The 21,730-nt window shown below is 41.2% G+C and overlaps 1 protein-coding gene across 1 annotated transcript in view; it reads right to left on the bottom strand.

The window, feature by feature from the left end:
* Nucleotides 1–20,936, bottom strand: part of LOC112214381 (ras-related and estrogen-regulated growth inhibitor) — a 59,470-nt gene extending 38,534 nt beyond the window's left edge. The window contains exons 1-2 of the mRNA XM_024373066.2: nt 20,615–20,936; nt 16,378–16,551 (exon numbers count right to left, since the gene is read on the bottom strand). Coding sequence (XP_024228834.1) covers nt 16,378–16,438 — 61 coding nt within the window. The 5' untranslated portion in view covers nt 16,439–16,551; nt 20,615–20,936. The remainder of the gene's footprint in view (nt 1–16,377; nt 16,552–20,614) is intronic.
* Between the last annotated feature and the right edge of the window lie 794 nt (nt 20,937–21,730).

Raw genomic sequence — 21,730 nt, forward strand, 5'->3', positions numbered from 1 at the left:
GATATTTTCTCCAAATGGTTTCCGAGGGAGCGCACACATACAGCTATTCTGTGTTGAGCGGTTAAAACTCCTTTGGGATCGGTGTCCCTTCCTACGGGACGTTTGAGCTAACGTGATTAGCATGAGGTTGTAAGTAACAAGCACATTTCCCAGGACATTGACATATCTGATTTTGACAGAAAGCTTAAATTCGTGTTAATCTAACTGCACTGTCCAATTTACAGTAGTTATTACAGTGAAAGAATATCATGCCATTGTTTGAAGAGAGTGCACAATTTTGAACATGAAAAGTTATTAATCAACAAATTAGGCACATTCTGGCAGTCTTGATACAAAATATGGAACAAATACAATGGTTCATTGGATCAGTCTAAAACTTTGCGCATACACTGCTGCCTAGTGGCCAAAATCTAAATTGCACCTGGGCTGGAATAATACATTATGGCCTTTCCCTTGCATTTCAAAGAAAATTACAAAAGAACAGTTTTTTTCCCCTTTGTATTATATTCTCCTACATTCCTTTCACATTTCCACAAACTTCAAAAGTGTTTCCTTTCAAATAGAACATGTATATCCTGGCAGCATCCCCCTTGTGTGGCCGTAATGCCCCCTAAAAAATCCATGCCCTTTTCAGCCAAAGTGGCCGTTGTGCCCTTGGGCTGAATAAAAACAATTATAATTCACTTATCCCGGCTGCCAATCGCCGTGCTCCGAAGCACCTCTCACTCACATGGCTTTCTAAGATATATCTCAAATCTTATTAGCCCATGCCCCTCACATCGGGTCCTTCTCACAGGCATCTTAGCTCTGAAGTAGGCTACAAGACAGACAACTGCGCGCATCCTTATCGAATTCCGAGGCACATATTGAAGCTGTTAAAAGGACTGTCCACATTTACTTTGTCAGCCAACAAGATGATTAGGCCTAACGAACAGCAAAAGTACTGGCCCATGTCAATCTACTATCCCCCATAGTACAATAGTTAACCTATTCCATTGGTCAACTTGTCCTGTGCGAGAAATAAATATTCCAAAACATACTCTGGGACAGTTGTGGGATGCAATACACCCCAAATTAATACAACCACTCGTATCCAATTTTTTTCTCCCAAAGAAATGAGGCTGAAACAACAGTACCGAAAGTTTAGCTTAAAATTTTGAGAAACTATTAGGCAATTTGTTCACACTATAAGCGCAGTAATGCACACACACGACAGTAGGCTACATTCTCAAAAGTGACCGCCAATGCGACTATGCATGTAATGCTTTATTATAAAAAGGTGCATTTTTAATGGTGAAAATGATCTTCCCCAAACTTGAAACTCACACGCCGCCTATGTATGCCAGTAAGGCTCTACACCGGTTGTAGAGCAGATTAATGTGCTTAATTTTAAGAAGTTATTTGGCCACCTTAGTTGTGATACTGTAAGGGTTTGGTTCCTTGTCAATCATTGGCTTATTGGTGAAAACAGTCAGACAGACAATATCTTCTTTAAATAAATCGATTCAACCTTTATTAATGCAATTGCAGAGAGAAGTTGACAATGGAAACACAGCACGTATGTTTCAGAGTAAGTTCTGCAAAATAAAACAGGTCAAAATTGCTTTAATATACTTGCAGTCAACCCCTAGTGATGTAACTGCCTACGTCAACACATTCTACTCATGAGACCAAGCCCATGCATATACAGTTATACAAACTTGCAGGAAAAAAACAATAGTCCAGTGTTTTCTAAGGGCTCAGCAGTAATTCTCCATTCACGAGTGACTTAGTGGTATGTCTGACTTGTCTCTTATCTATTTACTTCCCTGCCGGAGTCTGTGTCTATGTATCTCTTTTAGCCTTGAGGCACTTTCTCACAGACACCCAGTTTTGACCGCAATGGCTCACACATCTGCTCAGACCGTTTCTATAAGAGGCAGATACTAGAAAAGAACTGTGGAACAGTATTAAACCTTATCATGCCTATATTGGTCATCTGTGGTCCAGGACCCTATAAATGTAGCGGGAGAGGGTTTTATAACCCTTCCCCTTTTATTAATACTACATAAGCATAATAAATTATTATAATACATCCATCATTTTGTGCAGCCCCTATCATGACCCCAAGGTAACCCCCAGCAATACAAAGCGTATCAACATATTGGCCTATGGGCTAGGCTACATGAAGTGTGACTATGATTTGAAAAAGTAGCACAAAAAAAAGGAATGCGCTGTTTCTTGCCTTACTGCACATGCTGGGCAAAAATTCACAAGTGATAGCATAATACACCATTCACAAGTGATAGCATAATACACCATTCACAAGTGATAGCATAATACACCATTCACAAGTGATAGCATAATACACCATTCACAAGTGATAGCATAATACACCATTCACAAGTGATAGCATAATACACCATTCACAAGTGATAGCATAATACACCATTCACAAGTGATAGCATAATACACCATTCACAAGTGATAGCATAATACATCATTCACAAGTGATAGGCTGATGTCACCCATCAGACTGTTCTTAATTTAATCTGGTCTTTACATATACTAAATAATGTGTGTGTGAAATGAGTTTTGATTTAGAATGGACCATTACCATGCACCTGTTTCAGAACAGGGGCAGGAGAAAATAATACATGTCATATATGAAATTTGCTAAATATTAGGAAATTTGAGAAATACATATAGCAGGCTTAGCCTCTTTTTTAATAGAGCACATCAAAACTCTTTTCTCACGCAATTACATAGCCTATAGAAATGTTGTGCAACGTGAGCTCATGGGAGCAGCAGCATCAGAGCTTGGAGAAGCCTAGTTACCGTGACTAAACGGTCATGTGGAATTTGACTGCGTTCATGACTCGTAACTGCCAGTGTGGCGGTAAGATGGTCACCGTAACAGCACTAGCAATGGAGGTGAATCGTAACTTTCACTGAAGTGAAATTTTCACTTCGATGCCCCATTTGACATCAATGCATGACTTAAGCAGAAGTTAGGATTTACCCTTCAAGTAGTACATCACAAATGACTTGAGATGGATCAGTGCATAGCCACTCTTTCATCCTGTTCAGAAACAATTCTACACTAACTGAATTCACAAATGACTGTCAATCGATGAGGTTATCGGTGTCCTTTAATAGTTAAATACAGGCATTGAGAAACACTAACATGCACATATTAGCTGCCTCAATTTTAATCCGGATTAGAGCTTCTGCTATCTGTTAATTGGCATTGGTTGTTCAGGGAGGATTATGAAAGAAAAATGCCATTACTTTCAAGACTAGCCGTCTCGGGAAGCTACTCGTGTAATAATCATTTTGAAGAGTTAGTCTTCTTCTGTTTGGTGGTTGGCTATAGACCATATGGCCATTCTATCTGGTGTATCTTCCAAAGAACTTTGGGTTTTAATGCGTGTGCATGTACTTGTATTAGAAGGGCATGTCATAAAAACAAAGACCTGTGGGGGGTCCTGTTCCCAGAATGTCATAAAAAAACAAGACTACAACAAAATAACACACTGACTGTGTGGTCTATAATATAACCACCTGAAATGTAGCGGATGTTCATCTTCGGGGCAGCAATACCTGCCAGTTTCTTTGTTTTCCAAAGGCCCAGCTCCTCATCCTTGCCCTTTCGGCGTGAAATACTGTTTACATCTCTCTTTAACAAGACACTTACATTAAGCTGATTCATGGTCTTCTTGAGGCGTTGGGTTGGAAACCATAAACAGCAGTATTTCTAGGCTGAGAGGAGAAGAGGAGAGCAGCGGGCAGGAGACTTTATTATTGTTATCTTTTCTTCTCCGTCAGGCAGGGATGGAGGGAGCGGAGGGAGAGGGGCAGGATGTTCAGGGATCTAGCAGACTGGCCATTTATGGGGCCACATTTCGCACTCAATAAACCTTGTTTCCACTTTATTTGGACTCCCAAATAAAAACACCACACTGCCGGAGCCACGCTGACATCTCACGGGTGTGTGTGTGTGTGTGTGTGTGTGTGTGTGTGTCAGTTTGTGTGCATGCCAGTGTGTGTGTGTGTTTGACAAATAGCATCTCCAGACTCCAGCATCTCTCCAGTGAGTCAATAAACCAAAGCCTGAGAAGTGCTGGAACAGACTATCCACACAGTCTGTCAATATACTCTGTTGCTTTATTAGACCTGGGTCTATGTGTGTCTAAGGAGATCAAGACATCTCTCCAACCAATCAAAACCAAGTCTCACAAACACATTGTTCTCAAGCCAAGAAATGTCCCTTGCCATTCCCTGAACAAACCAATCAGGATTAGACAATACTCTGCATCTTTATTAAACCCGAGTGTCTGTGTGTAAGATTTTTTTTTTTAACCAACCAAGTCTCACAAACATGTACACACACCGTCCTCCTCAAGCCAAGAAACGTCCCTTTCCCTGAACCAACCAATCTTTTGATTACGATGGTAAATGTTTTCTGCTGGCCAACAACCCAGTGATTGTGCAACGTTTGCATGCAGTCACACTCCCGTTTCCTTACAGAAATGGAGCCCATTAATATCATCCGGTCTCCAGGAGACCAAGAAGGAAAGGGAGGTGATGCTGACTGTCTGAAAATCGATTAGAGACACAGGCAGAAGATGTACTGTGTACTCCAATGTAAGGAGATTCCTTTTGAGGAAGGGGGGGGTGGGAGGGGGACAGGTTTGCACTGAAGCCAGAATGTTTTTGTGCCAACTCATACTGCAATAACTAATAAAATACCTTTTACGTATAGGAAGAAAAGAATGGGCCTACGTCTTCACATGCACCCATAGTCTGTGGGATGTGTGTAACTGTGTATGTTATCCTGACTATCATCATCATAAACAGCCATATTTGTGAGCTCTGAAAGAGGTCTGAGTAACCTGATGTTATGCACCCCATCGAGAATCTGTGTTAGGAACAACTTATTGGAGAGACCACAAAAAGAATCATCCCCTTTCAAGTGTGCGAGTGTACCTCACATGCGACTCATAGTAAGACTAAGCAATGAACCTATTAAAATGTTTATCTTCATAAATATTATTTTGCAATATGGAAGAGACTATAGTTAAGTTACAGTACTAGGCAATCAAGAAATACTTAAATTGAATTCTAAATACAAGTGTATTTAATTACTTTGTAAAATGAATGGATTCACATGCAAGGCATAAAACCTAAGTTACAAGGCAATGCTGACATTAACAAAAGCATTCTAGGCATATAGAGCCTAAAGGTTAACTTACAAGACAAAGCATGAACAAAGAGATGCCTAGGAAATGAGAATTGATCATACAACCTTCCTCCATGGAATGGATACAAGGATAAGAGAGGACAAAATGCATTTAATTCAATTTATTACATCTGAAGTGGCGCAGCGGTCTAAGGCACTGCATCTCAGTGCTTGAGGCGTCAGTAGACACTACAGGTTAGAATCCAGGCTGTATCACAACAGGCTGTATCACAACCGGCCGTGATTGGGTTAGGCCGGTGTGGGCCGTCATTGTAAATAAGAATTTGTTCCTAACCGACTTGCCTAGTTAAATAAAAAGGTTTTCAATTATTTAAAATAATAATAAATAAATAAACACCAATGAAAGGCTCAATCTCCAAATGGTGTCACAGCATTTAAAGGCTTGTATGACGGATAAGACCAATGTAAATAATTCCTGAGAGGAGAATAAAATCCCTTTGCATAGTCATTTAAAGTTCACCCTGTACAGATGCAAGTAACCACAGAGATCATACATACATACAGCTTCAGAGTCCTCTTTAGGGGACAAGATTAAGATAGAATAATACTATAGTATCCATGTCTGGTATCATCATACATTCAATAGTCAATCCTCTGGCTACTGTAAAGGAGAGATACATTTTGGCCACTCAGAGGGGGAATGGCTTACTTGTCCTTGGGCATTGTCCTTTTGTGTTTTCCTTGTGTTCCTGCACCATTTGCCATGCAGCTCCAGGTGACAGAGAGCACATGAATTAGGGCAGAGCCTACAAGTGCATCTGTGCATGCATGTGTGTGGGTCAGTGTGGGTTGTCAGAAGAGTAATGGGATACTGCAGTTTCTACTCAAACCCTAAAATCCTTAATGCAAGTGTCAATTTGCAATTAATCTCCGGGTCTTAGCTTCCTGGAAACACTACAGTGGTTCTGTCAGGTTAACCAGGCTACCGATAAATTCTCAGAAAGCAATCACACCCACCTTCTCTCTGACTCAAACTCTCTCCTCATCCACTGATAACCCCGGTCTTGCTGAATGCAAGTAAGCCTATATGGTTGAAAAACACAACATGCACAGTATATCTTCATCTACTTGCTAAGTTGGGTTCATAGCTGGGTATAATTGACATCTGCAGAATTGTTCAGAAAATTAGAAAAAGCACTTAGCTTAGGCCAAGTGCCAATGTTTCGTCATACTCATTTCACTCGGTGGTAACTTTCTCTTGTAGTTGATGTTGGAGGCGGTTGTCACCAATTTTCAGCTGCCATTCGCTCTCTTTGGTCAAAGACGTCAGTCTCAGATTTGCAAAGGCTGAACCTATGGGAACCATACCGATACGTTGGACCTCTTTCAAGTTATTTTACTATTTTTAATTATTAATCCTCTTTGAAGGACATATCTTCTTATTGTAGCTTTTTTTGCTACATATACATACAGTTGAAGTCAGAAGTTAACATACACCGTAGCCAAATACATTTAAACTCAGTTTTTCACAATTCCTGACATTTAATCCTAGTAAATATTCCCCGTCTTAGGTCAGTTAGGATCACCACTTTATTTTAAGAATGTGAAATGTCAGAATAGTAGAGAAAATGATTTATTTCAGCTTTTATTTCTTTCATCACATTCCCAGTGGGTCAGAAGTGTACATACACTCAATTAGTATTTGGTAGCATTGCCTTTAAATTGTTTAACTTGGGTCAAACGTTTCAGGTAGCCTTCCAGAAGCTTCCCACAATAAGTTGAGTGAATTTTGGCCCATTCCTCCTGACAGAGCTGGTGTAACCGAGTCAGGTTTATAGGCCTCCTCGCTCGCACACGCTTTTTCAGTTCTGTCCACAAATTTCCTATAGGATTGGAGGTCAGAGCTTTGTGATGGCCACTCCAATACCTTGACTTTGTTTTCCTTAAGCCATTTTGCCACAACTATGGAAGTATGCTTGGGATCATTGTCCATTTGGAAGACCCACGTGACCAAGCTTTAACTTCCTGACTGATGTCTTGAGATGTTGCTTCAATATATCCACATAATTCTCCTCCCTCGTGATGCCATCTATTTTGTGAAGTGCACCAGTCAGTCCCTCCTGCAGCAAATAACTCCCACAACATGATGCTGCCACACCCATGCTTCATGGTTGGGATGGTGTTCTTCGGCTTGCAAGCCTCCCCCTTCTCCTCCAAACATAACAATGGTCATTATTGCCAAACAGTTCTATTTTTGTTTCATCAGACCAGAGGACCAAAAAAAGTACGATCTTTGTCCCCATGTGCAGTTGCAAACCATAGTCTGGCTTTTTTATGGCGGTTTTGGAGCAGTGGCTTATCCCCTACTGAGCGGCCTTTCAGGTTATGTCAATGTAGGACTCGTTTTACTGTGGATATAGATACATTTGTACCTGTTTCCTCCAGCATCTTCACAAGGTTCTTTGCTGTTGTTCTGGGATTGATTTGAACTTTTCACACTGAAGTAGTTCATCTCTAGGAGCCAGAACGCATCACCTTCCTGAGCAGTATGACAGCTGCGTGGTCTCATGGTGTTTATACTTGCGTACTATTGTTTGTACAGATGAACGTGGTACCTTCAGGCATTTGGAAATTGCTCCCAAGGATGAACCAGACATGTGGAGGTCTACAATTGTTTTTCTGAGGTCTTGGCTGATTTATTTTGATTTTCCCATGATGTCAAGCAAAGAGGCACTGAGTTTGAAGGTAGGCCTTGAAATATATCCACAGGTACACCTCCAATTGACTCAAACAATGTCAATTAGCCTGTCAGAAGCTTCTAAAGTCATGACAATTTTCTAGAATTTTCCAAGCTGTTTAAAGGCAGTCAACTTTATGTAAACTTCTGACCCACTGGACTTGTGATACAGTGAATTATAATTGAAATCTGTCTGTAAACAATTGTTGGATAAATTACTTGTTTCATGCACATAGTAGGTGCCTTAACAGACTTGCCAAAAGTATAGTTTGTTAACAAGAAATTTGAGGAGTGGTTGCAAAAGGAGTTTTAATAATGACTCCAACATAAGTGTATGTAAAAAGTGTCGAGTCAAGTGTGGTTTTGTACCAGTTCATAAACCATATGCCATGGAATTGGTACATCAAAAATCTCTTCCCATTTATTTTGTAACCTGTATGGCGCAGCTGTCAACATTTTTGTTCTATCTTTTCTGGAGGATAAAACTGAAATTGTAACCAGCTTGTTCAATTAGTCGGAAATGATTAGTTGTAATCTGTATAAAAAAGGCAATTTTTGAACAAAAGGAAGAGCCTTTCTTAATAATCTACCTGAGAACCATTTTGGGTTTGAATAGAACTCATGTCTGAGTGAAGCTTTTAGTGAGAGCTTTAAAGCTTTAATATTTAATCATTTTAGCCCCCAATCTTATATTCATTATATAAATAGGCCAGTTGAATTTTGGCTTAACATTCCAAATAAAATGCTTTTTTTTTCTCAAATGATTTTAAAAAATGAGTCATCATTAGTAAGTAAACTGTGATAGGACCAAAGACTTGTGATTTTTCCATAAATGGACAAGTATTTACCTCTCCATGGTTGCAGAATCTTATCTATTTTTGCAAATTTTCTAGTTCATTTATATTTTTTGAGATGTGAATACCAAGTATGTCTACTTCACCATCCGGCCATTTTATTGGTAAACTACAAGGTAGTGTAAACACTATTTTTAACGATCTAATACATAATATGGTACACTTGTCATAATTAGGTTTTAATCCAGAGGCTAGAAAAGTGATCAAGATCTTCAATGAGACTGTGCAGGGATCCAGATTGTGGACTTAAGAAAAAAACTAGAGTCATTGACATACATTGACACTTTTGTTTTTATCCCCAGGATTTCTAACCCCTTGATGTTCTTATTGGATCTAATTTTAATAGCTAGCATTTCAATGGCCATAATAAATAGATATGGAGACAACAGACAGCCTTGTTTACCTCCTCTTAAAAGCACATTACTTTGAGAAGTAACCATTATTTACTATTTTACATCTAGGGTTGCTGTACATAACTTTAACCCATTGTATAAGAGATTCAACAAAATTAAAGTAATCCAGGCATTTAAATATAAATTCTAGTCATACTTTATCAAACACCTTTTCAAAATCTGCTATGAAGACCAGGCCTGGTATCTTCAATGTTTCATAATGTTCAATTGTTTCAAGTAATTGTTGTATATTATCTCCAATATATCGTCCATGTAAAAAAAACCTGTCTGATCAGGATGAACATTATCTGGTAAAACCTTTTTTATTCTATGTGCTATGCATTTCACCAGGATTTTCACATCATAACATTGAAGTGTTAGAGGCCTCCAGTTTTTTAAATGTACTGGATCTTTATACTTACCACCTGGGTCATGTTTTAGTAGTAATGAAATCAGAACTTCTTGTTGGGTACCTGAAAGTCTGCCATTTGTATAAGAGTAAAACATGCTAATACTGGATATTTGAGTACATCAAAAAAAGGTCTGATATACTTCTACTGGTATACCGTCAAGCCCTGGTATTTTTCCAGACTGAAAAGATTTTATTGCCTCAAAAAGATCCTCTTCTGTAAGTTGGCCTTCACACAGGTCTTTCTGTATATTTTAAACATTTTGCTTCCTCTCAAAATATAATTTGGTAAACTCTAAATTATTTTTGGTTTGATTCAAGAACAATTGTGCATTTTTCACCATTTCTTTATTTATGTAATACATTACACTTGATCGTACCTCCGTTTTCTTTCAAGTGTAGATGGAGTCAAGGGAAATTGTTTCACAAACTGGTGCCTGATACATCCCAAAGCTGCTAGCCTAAACATCTCCTCACTCCTTTTCCTCAGACTTTTATCAGTACAGTCTGTGCTGGAGAGTAGTACTTCTCTCTCATTTATTAGGAGTAATGTGTTGTAATGTGGTTTTGAATATTTGTTTCTGTGAAAGTCATACAACATGATCAGAAGTGAAATTCTTACTTACAAGCCCTTAACTAACAATGTATTAAGAAAAGAAAATAAAATAATTAAAGAGCAGCAGTAAAATAACAATAGCGAGGCTATATACAGGTGGTACCGGTACAGAGTCAATGTGCGGGGGCACAGGTTAGTCAAGGTAATATATGTGGGTAGAGTTATTAAAGTGACTTATGCATAGATAAGAGAGTAGCAGCAGCGTAAAAAAAGGGGGGGATGCATATAGTCTAGGTAGCCATTTGATTTGATGTTCAGGAATTTTATGGCTTGGGGGTAGAAGCTGTTTAGAAGCCTCTTGGACCTAGACTTGGCGCTCCGGCACCGCTTGCCGTGCGGTAGCAAAGAGAACAGTCTATGACTAGGGGTGGCTGGAGTCTGACCATTTTTAGGGCCTTCCTTTGACACCACCTGGTATAGAGGTCCTGGATGGCAGGAAGCTTGGCCCCAGTGATGTACTGGGCATATGGCCCCAATGACTGCATGATCACAAAGTCTTCAGCTGATGCTCTCATGCATGTTTCAGTGTTACTTGCCTCGAAGCGAGCATAGAAGTAATTTAGCTCGTCTGGTAGGCTCGTGTCACTGGGCAGCTCTCGGCTGTGCTTCCCTTTGTAATCTGTAATAGTTTGCAAGCCCTGCCACATCAGACGAGTGTCAGAGCTGGTGTAGTACGATGCTCTCTTAGTCCTGTATTGACGCTTTGCCTGTTTGATGGTTCGTCGGAGGGCATAGCGGGATTTCTTATAAGCTTCCGGGTTATTTAATATTAAATTTTTTTTAACCAGGCAGGCTAGTTGAGGACAAGTTCTCATTTACAACTGCGACCTGGCCAAGATTAAGCAAAGCAGTGCAACAAACAACAGAGTTACACATGGAATAAACAAACATACAGTCAATAATACAATAGAAAAAGTACATATATACAGTGTGCGCAAATGAGGTAGGATAATGGAGGCAAGGCAATAAATAGGCCATAGTGGCAAAATAATTACAATATAGCAATTACACACTGGAGTGATAGATGTGCAGAAGATGAGTGTACAAGTAGAGATACTAGGGTGCAAATGAGAAAAATAGATAAAATAGATAACAGTATGGGGATAAGGTAGTTGAACAGGCTAATTATAGATGGGCTATGTACAGGTGCAGTGATTATGAGCTGCTCTCACAGCTGGTGCTTAAAGCTAGTGAGGGAGATAGGAGTCTCCAGCTTCAGTGATTTTTGCAGTTCGTTCCAGTCATTGGCAGCAGAGAACTGGAAGGAAAGGTGGCCGAAGGAGGAATTGGCTTTGGGGGTGACCAGTGAAATATACCTGCTGGAGCGCGTGCTACGGGTGGGTGCTGCTATGGTGACCAGTGAGCTGAGATAAGGCGGTGCTTTACCTAGCAAAGGCTTAGATGACCTGGAGCCAGTGGGTTTGGCGACGAATATGAAGCAAGGGCCAGCCAACGAGAGCATACAGGTCGCAATGGTGGGTAGTATATGGGGCTTTGGTGACAAAACGGATGGCACTGTGAGAGACTGCATCCAAATTGTTGAGTAGAGTGTTGGAGGCTATTTTGTAAATGACATCGCCGAAGTCAGAACCGTCCTGAGTAGTGATGCTGGGCATGCGGGCGGGCAGGTGTGGGCAGCGAGCGGTTGAAGAGCATGCATTTAGTTTTACTTGCATTTAAGAGCAGTTGGAGGCCACGGAAGGAGAGTTGTATGGCATTGAAGCTCGTCTGGAGGTTAGTTAACACAGTGTCCAAAGAAGGGCCAGAAGTATACAGAATGGTGTCATCTGCGTAGAGGTGGATCGGAGAGTCACCAGCAGCAAGAGCAACATCATTGATGTATACAGAGAAAAGAGTCGGAGTCCCGCTCCTTGAAAGTGGCAGCTTTACCCCTTAGCTCAGTGTGGATGTTGCCTGTAATCCATGGCTTCTGGTTGGGGTATGCAAGTACAGTCACTGTGGGGACGACGTCATTGATTCACTTATTGATAAATCCAGTGACTGATGTGGTGTACTCCTCAATGCCATCGGAGTAATCCAGGAACATATTCCAGTCTGTGCAAGCAAAACAGTCCTGTAGCTTAGCATCTGCTTCATCTGACCACTTTTTTATTTATCTAGTCACTGGTGCTTCCAGTTTTAATTTTTGCTTGTAAGCAGGAATCGGGAGGATAGAATTATGGTCAGATTTGCCAAATGGAGGGCTGGCTTCGTAAACGTCTCTGTGTGTGGAGTAAATGTGGTCTAGAATTTTTTGCCTCCTCTGCTTGCACATTTAACATGCTGGTAGAAATGAGGTAAAACAGATTTAAGTATCCCTGCATTAAAGTTCCCGGCTACTAGGAGCGCTGCCTCTGGATGAGCATTTTCCTGTTTGCTTATGGCATAATACAGCTTTTTGAGTCCGGTATTAGTGCCAGCATCGGTCTGTGTTGGTATGTAGACAGCTATGAAAAATACAGATAAAAACTCTCTCGGTAAATAGTGTGGTCTACAGCTTATCATGAGATACCTCAGGCGAGCAAAACTTTGACTTCCTTAGATATCGTGCACCAGCTGTGGTTTACAAATATACATAGACCGCCACCCCTGGTCTTACTAGAGGCTACTGTTCTATCCTGCCGATACAGTGTATAACCCGCAAGCTGTATGTTATTTATGTCGTCGTTCAGCTTGGACTTAGTGAAACATAAGATTACAGTTAAAGCCCTGTTGGTAGGATATACGTGCTTTTAGTTCGTCCAATTTATTATCCAGCGATTGTACATTGGCCAATAGTACAGATGGCAAAAGGCAGATTAGCCACTCGTCGGCGGAGCCTCACAAGGCACTCCAATCTCTTTCCGAGATACCTCTTCAGTCTTTTTCTCCTGCGAATGACGGGGACCTGTTCGGGTGTCTGGAGTAAATCCCTCTCGTCCGACTCATTAAAAGAGAAATTCTTCATCCAGTTCAAGGTGAGTAAATCGCTGTTCTGATTTCCAGAAGCTCTTTTTGGTCATAAGAGATGGTAGCAGCAACAAAATAAGTTACAGAAAATGCACAAAAAAAAAACACAATATAGCACAGTTTGTTTAGAGCCCATAAAACCGCAGCCATTCCCTCCCGCGCCATCTGAGACAATAAGACACATTTGAATGAATTACAACTTCTTTCTTTTGAATGTAAACATGTGCATCATTGCATCAACTTTGCTGAAGAACAAAAGTGGTTGCACAGTTGTCTATTCAAAAAGTGCACTGTGAACCATTGTACATGGGCCTTGAATTATTAAATAATATCAAAAGTAATTTTGTTTGCCACATACAGATACATACACTTACAGGTTAGCAGATGTTATTGCAAGTGTAGCGAAATGCTTGTACTTCTAGATGGAATAAGAATATGTACATATAAATATACGGATGAGCAATGACCGAGCGGCATAGGCAAGATGGTATAAAATACAGTATATACACATATGGGATGAGTAATGAAAGATATGAAAACATCATTATTAAAGTGGCATTAATAAAGTGACTAGTTATTCATTTGTTAGAGTGGCCAATGATTTCAAGTCTGTATGTAGGCAGCACACTCTCTGTGTTAGTGATGGCATGTTTTCTGGAGAACAAAGGAGAGTTGAACAAAAATAATCTGAATGCTCAGAAAGTCACTGTGGGCAATATTCATGTATAAGCCACTCTGGGCCTTGCCCTTGTATCAACGAGATAAATTGTACTGTCTCCTGCCAGTGCTTTGAACTTTGGCACAAATTATGTGAGAACAACTCTGAGACACTGGTACAGGTGTTCACTGGTGAGGTATTTGTTTTAAGAAAGGTCATTGTGGAGAAGACTGATTTACAGCTGTATGTGGAGCCAAACATGGTCAGGATGTGTAATACCAGTTGTTTGAGAACAAGAACATCAACTGCAGGCACAGTCTTTCCCCAGAAAGTGACAGGGTCCCAATCACAAGCCTGCTCCTTCAAAGCCACATTTTCTTGCAACTCAATCAACTCCATTTTGGGGTTCTGGATGAGCAGCAGTAGCTCTCTTCCATCAGTGAAGTCATCAAAGCAAGCCTTGAAGTTATCCATTAGCTTCTGGATGAAATCAACATGGCTGGGAACATCTTAGTCTCCCTGCATTTGCACCAGAAGATTGAGGAAGTGGACCAGTTCTCCCTGGAGAACATTCTGGAAAAGCTCACATTTCCTCTGGAAAGCCCGGACAGCTGTTATATCACACACTGTTGTCCCGTCCCTGCAGCGTAACATTGTTAAGGTGTGATGTAATGTCTGTCAAAAATGCAACTGATCAGCAGTCCCCGTCACCGTCTTCTCATCTTCCAAAAACTCAGACAACCGAGTTGCCTTCTCACTCTTTTGCTCTAATAAGAAAGCTTGCATTTCCTCCCGAATGGCCCAAAAGCATTCCAAAACCCTGCCTTTGCTGAGCAATATGATATTGTGCAATAGTAAGTAATTAAAAATGGCATTGGTCTCTGTCAGAAAGCCTCGTAGCAGGCGGTGTTATAGGGATGATGTTGCTCTCAAAAAGTTCATCATCGTTGTCATGACCTTAGAATACTCTTTTCCCAGACTGGCACACAGGACAGATTGATGGGTGATGCAATGGTATGTCGTCAGGTTTAGGGTGGTCCTCTTTCAAAACGTGCAACCAGCCACCCCTCTCTTTTCCTATCAAGGCTGGAGCGCCATCTGTTGTGATGGAGACCACAGATTTCAGATCTATCCCCCTTTTTGTCAGCACCCCTTTGAAGGTCTCATGGGTATCCTCTCCCCGTGCAGGTGCTTCTAGATTTGTTAAGCCCAACAGCTCATCACAGAATTCCTTCTTTGCTTCATTATACAAATCTGACAAACCCCAGAAGCTGGGCATTATCAATGTTATCTGTTGAGTCATCCACAGCTAATGGAAATGCATGGTGCATTCTGAATAGCCTCATCAAGTTGTAAAGTCAAATCTTCAGCTAATATTTCAGTTCTCATTGCTGTGGAATCTGACAGTGGGATCTGATCTTTCCCTAAGCTAATTATTTTGTTACCTTCAAGCAAGGTGTCTGCAACTTCACACATTTTAATTTTACCATCAGAAAATGTTTTTGTGTTTTCCCAAAACCCAGGCTATCCTCAGTGAATACTCCATTGCATGTTGTTGGGCTGTCAGGGAATCGACATGGACTTTGGTGGACCTCTCATATTGGGATTTGAGTTGGTTAATCTTGTTTGTTCTCACCTCCGTGTTTAGGAGATACATCGGCTCGATATTACTATTGTCATAACATTGGCACTTTTCACAAGGGCTACAGACTCACTGCATATTAGGCACATTGGTTGTGGGAAGAATTACATTTTGTTTTTTAAAGCCATCTAAAAAATAATTGACTTGTATAGAACTAAATTATGTTTCGGTCCGTATTGACCCTTAACTGGGTCTGGAACCGGACCACGGTCCGCCAGTTGAGTTTGGCTGTCACAGGAGGATAATGTGTGTGAAGTCTTGCAATATACAGGGCTGGGATGTAAAACATACTTCCCTTTTATAGAAGCGGTAATCCTTATTCCACATGACCTATTAGTGGTTAATAATACATGTTCATTGCAAAACAACCTGCTGTACAGTACTTATGGTTCTATACGGGTTTTCATGGAATCATTTGGCATCTTTCCGCAGTTTCCAAAACAGTCCCTTATTTGACCTTCACAGACATCAGTGTTACATAATGGCCTTCTTAAACATGGATAACATTCAAATAAATATCTTCCAACACCATCGAGAGCAATCTGTCTTCAATTGTGCCGTGCAAGAGACATATGCTCTTCATTATCTTGTTAGCTACTGCAGATATCATAATAAACAGCATCCTAAATATGGTGACCCCTGTTTGACATGTGCATTAGGATATACAGGAGAGTTTTGCCAGTTTGTGTTGAACTGATTCAGAATGTGTTGAATTGGCTTGGGTAAAGTAAGGCACTTCAGACCAGAACAACAATCAGCGGTTGATTTAGTAGATAGTTTATTGTGTAATCGTCACTGAAACGTTGGAACTAAAACAAATACTGCTCTTCTAACAAAAATAAGCCCACAAGCCATATCTCACTGACTCACTCCAATAGATTAACAAATAGAAAGACACAAACATGGAAAGACAGACAGTCAGTCAGTGGTCCTCCTACCTGATTTACCCACTCCTGCTCTACCGAAAACGGCCAGCTTCATCTCGGGACTCTTTGCCATGGCAGCAGGTAGCGACCGGAACCAGAACGGACCAATCACAGAGCCGATAGATCACCAAGTGGGTTCCGGGTTCAGCCACCCATCCTCAGTTCCAGACACGGGAGCTGGGATGTCTGGGAAAGCAAACCATCAAATACGGGATTAAGGCTTTAATATGAAACAGCTTGTCACAAATGAACTTAGATGTATTTCCTGCTGGGATCTGAAGCAATGTGAAATGACAGGCGAGAAGCCTTTGATATACAATTTCCAAGGCAGTGAGTCGTAAAAATGGAAAAGGCACGCGATTCGAGGTCATCTGGTTTATGTGGGATGAAGTCTGGATCTGAGAAAAATATTATATGTCTAATGCATTAAAGAAATATATAATATGTGAAAGTGTTGTGTTCTCTATAGTTCTTTGTATTGAGAACCCAGGTGTAATTTATTTTGAGGCTGTGAAATGGCTGTCAATGGTGTGTGCTAATTAAAATACCCTCAATGTGCTGGAAGCCATTTTGGCTCAAGGGAACAGGTGGCTGCAGGTATTTCTGGTTATCCTCATTCTGATAGTCTTTTATTATATGAACGAGCTCCATATCACATGGGAGGGTGAGGCAATGTGAATCTCTCCGAGAAACTGTGGATATGTCAGGGTACTGTTGCTCCTGTTTATCAATGGCTTAGCCCTGACACACAGACACACACATGCTCACACCTACTGAAGTGATGGATGAGGCCCATCTGCAGAAGCGTTACCGCGGGCAACAGCATCACCACTGATATGAGTCACATACTCCTTTTTTTTGCGTGGAAGGCTGTTAGCAGCTGCATTAGTATCTGAGCTGGTGTGGAGCTGGTGTGGGAGGGAGAGCATATGTGGGAGGGCAGTTTTCTGAATTATTCATTCAGAAATTAAGCAAATGGTTCCGTGCTCTAAATAGCAGTCAATTCTGCACTAATCTCTTTAGCTAGAAACCTGTGTTGCTGTGTTGCTGCTGGCGCTGAAGAAAACAGACAGAAATAAACATCACACACAGTGCATTGCTTCACCTTTTGACAGGGAATGACAGGAAATGAATGCACACTAGAGAAACAAAACACTTTAAGTAATTATCATAGTGCAAACGTATGTCTAAGTCCTGGCAGCCCCAATGATGTTCTAGCACTATGTTTCTCCCCCCCCACTCATTTAGAAAATGGTTGCTGCTCAGTACACCATATATACGGAGTGAAATTGTCTGCGTTGCAAATGGCACCCTATTCCATACATAGAGAACCACTTTTGACTACAGTGTATGGGCCCTGTACACTATATATGGAATGCAGTTCAATTTGAGACACAGCCATTGTTTATTTGACACCAGGTTGGCTGAGATCAAGAAGTGCGCTGAATCACCTCCCATTAGCCAATCGCAATCTCTCTCAGATCCTGGCACGGGTGCCATCGACAGCCATCCCTCAATACCACTCACTCCCTCACTGACTTGTTGTGTACAGTCACACAGCACTCTCCTAGCCTTCCCTCTCAAATTGAGCCCTTATATGGTATGATTGTGCACCATCTGTGCCCTGTCCTAGCCTGCCGAAGGTGCTCGAGTGGCAAACGAGTGTCTCAGTCAACATCGCTGAGGTCATCCTCTCCATCCCTCCCATCATCTATCCCTCCATTTCCCAATCCAGACCCAATAAACAGAGAGCCAGGAGACCTCTGTCTGAGGCCACACCACCACTCTGGGTTTATACAGCTCTATGCTGCTACACTAGGGGCTGCAGTGCCAAGCCCTGTCTCTCTCTCTCCGGAGCTGTGTGAGAAATGAGCATCATCTATCTCACAACTTTCTCTCTCCTGCCAAGGGAAGCTGAAGGTTCTAGACGGGAACATCCCGGTCTATCCGTTTGGCGCCAACGTCGGTCTCAGTTTGGGGACACACGTATTGCAACGTAACAACAACATTTAAACAACAATCCCCATCTGTGAGGATAGCATCTTCTGAGCACCCACCCACCTTGGTCAAATAGACCCGAGGAGAAGGGGAGGAGGAATCCATCACTTAAGTCCCTCGCCCTGCTAACGTCAGTGTCACTTCCCTGGCCTGTGGCCATTTATTGGCTCAACTTACCACAGGTTCCCCCACGGCCCACACTATCCTATCTGTAATCCAATGACGTCTCTTAAAGGGGAGGCCAGATGAATAGCCTCAATAAGGCCTGTGATGGATTGCGTTAAGTGGCTGCTAAGTGGTCAGGTGGGAAAAGAGGCCGGGGGAGACTTGGTGACAAATTGAACACATCTGGAGTTTAAAAAGAATAACGAATCCTGCCGTAAAGAGCCTTGGGCGATAGTGAGATGTGAGCATACTGTATGGTGGTGTGTGTGAGAGAACGATACAGAGAAGAGAGAGCTGGGAGTGGAGGGAAGATATGGGCGATAGGTGCATTGCCTCTGTAAAATTGTGTTCTACACTACCTTAAGATCCATCGCTTAAGAAAATACCATCAAAGTCTGTTAAAAGCGAGAGTGAGGAAAATTAAATGTGCTGGCATTTCACCTGAGGGCTGTACACTCGAGACCTTGTCTAAATATTCAAAATAAGCACATTTATTTTTCTTTCCACACCAAAGCCAGAGCTCGGTGCCCATGTCATTTAACATTGAGTCAGCAGTGAATGTGGTGTGTGTCGTAGTTACTTCAGTAGACAGATTACAGGCTGAATGCTTCCAAACCCTGGGTGGAGACCTGAGTGAGTGCTTTGAGCATAGTGCACCACATGCTAAAGAAAGACTTCCAAAAACCACAGCTTTTCCAAAGGGACACTAAAAACCTGTCCGATGTGTGCACTGTTCATAAACGCACTGTTCATAAACGCACTGTTCATAAACGCACTGTTCATAAACGCACTGTTTATCAGAGTCAATGTGGCAAATGACATCAGCAAAGATGTAATTCGATGTTTAATTTCTGTTGAAGTTGTTGAAAAAGGTTAAATGCTAATTGTATGTATTTCAGTAGGCTGCACCCTGCCTGAATAATATAGCATTCCAATTTTTCCAGATGGTAAGCTGAAGGACACATCATGGGATACACATTGAAAGATCTCACAATGTAAAATGCCATTATTTCATTCTGTCACATTGAGCAGTAGCTGCCTCTTGGCAGTCCTCCCGCCAAACCTGTGTTGAACTCTGCTCTGATAGAGTGTGTGTGTGTGTGTGTGTGCCCTGAGAAGATCAGATCTGTTACACAACACTCCACACAGCCAGCTCAAGTCTTAGATGACATGAATGCGAAATGAGCAGCAATGTGATAATTCTCACTGCTTGGCTTGCACAGGCGATGACATATTAGACCATCTTGTACATTAAAGCCACAGTATGTAACATTTCTAGTTGTTTCAATTAATGATATACCCATTTTTTTATGACTATAAATACCTTATTGGGCTTACTACAACTGTATTGCCTTACCAAAAGAAAGTTCTCCATTGTTTGTTTTTTTTAGTATGAAAAACTATGTATAGCTTCATTTAATGTTGCTCTCATGAAATGTCTTTCCTTAAGCATTTTAATAGACCTACAGATATTAATATAAATACAGTTGTATTTGCATGTGATAATACAATGGGATGCATTTGTTCAAATGTCTATGGCCCTTTCTTTAGTATATAGATGTTTTATGTCACATACACCAGATCGGTGCAGTGAAATGTGTTTAACAGGGTCAGCCATAGTAGTATGGCGCCCCTGGATCAAATTTAGGGTCAAGTGTCGGGCTCGGGTATTCGAACCAGCTAACCTTTCGGTGGGCTACAAGCCCAACATACTAACCACTAGGCTGCCGCATGTGTCAGAGTGTGCTTTAATTATTTGTTCCTGTTCAATATGAAAACGTAGAAAATATATCATAGTTGTTGGCAACAGGTAGGTAGATGTCACATCATTAGTCTACAGTTGACATTGACATGCTATTGACCTGGAACCAACGCGAATGTGGAATTAGAAAGAGTTGACTGCATAATAACTTTAGAAAAATAATGATAAATACATGTAAAATAAAACTACGCTGACTAACTAAGTAGTTTTTACAGTTGTAGCCCTATGAACAACCAGGTGACTTCAGTTAGGTTACTTTTGGACACCAATGTCATTCCATACAGAAACAAGAAATCTGCATCTCATAATAAAAGGTTGACTCACCAAACGGTTGGTCAATGTAAAACAATCCTTGTTCTGAAAGCAGCTGCGATGGAGGAACAAAAGTTAATCAATGTTTCTACAGCTTGTAACAAGGAGAGGCGATATCTTGACTCGAATCCAACAGATTCGGACCCAGCGTTCCGAAGAGAATCCCGCAACTTCGGACCTAAGGTTCCGAAGAGAGGAGCGCAAGGTGGACACCGCTACTTGTCCTCTGATCAAACCAGTCTGAACGGTGGTCAACCACAAGCACTGTCAAGGTATCTCCAAACGAGGGTCAGCTGCAAGACACGGAGTGGCGCTGCTGAACTTGAGCTTTTGATAACACATTGGCGTGCTGCATACCGTTGCATCTGTTCCAGACGGAAGCGGAGGACACTAGGGCCCTCTACCGTCAGTAAAATGAAATAAAACCGTGGGCTACACTCAAAGGTGAACAAATATGTAATTATGTTACAATGTCATTTGAATAATCAATGAATCTATCATGGTATTGTATTGAAAGTAATGTTTGGTTACTAATTTAAAACGGATATTGTGGGAAAGTGCAAGAGCATTGCCTCTCTCTCGCTCTCTGTAGCCTAACTTTGCAGCAGGTCTATATGGTTATGTGCACACTATTTGGATGAGGTTGATCTTACTGAGGTTGGACATATTTGAACATTTAAAATGTCACATGCTGTAAATTGGTCGGAGAGGAAATGAGTGTTGACCTGTCCTGTTTTCTTATCATCAGAATCCTTAGTTACCATTGCTTACATTTTCTTTGCTTAAGTAGTTGATACAGGCTTTGTAAGGTGGCCTTCATTCCATTTGAGATCTGTTGTGCAGTTTGGGAGAAAAAAAGGGCTATTTGATATTTTTTTTGACATTCCCTGATACACAGTGATAGTTAGTTTGGATGAGAGGAACGTTTTCTCCAAAGTCCACCAGACTGGCGATACAGAGAGCAACCCTGTTGGTCAGAATTCCAGCTTTATATTCAGATACAACTCTGGAACCATATGAGCAGGGCTATGTACAGACCTTTGGAGGGGCAGGTGCTCAAAGTGCCCCCACAAAAAAAAGAATTGACTGAAACGTCTTACATTCATAGCTAATTATCTAATGCTCCTG

The sequence above is a fragment of the Oncorhynchus tshawytscha genome, unplaced genomic scaffold (assembly GCF_018296145.1).
Source record: "Oncorhynchus tshawytscha isolate Ot180627B unplaced genomic scaffold, Otsh_v2.0 Un_contig_8799_pilon_pilon, whole genome shotgun sequence".
In the NCBI taxonomy this organism is placed as follows: Eukaryota; Metazoa; Chordata; class Actinopteri; order Salmoniformes; family Salmonidae; genus Oncorhynchus; species Oncorhynchus tshawytscha.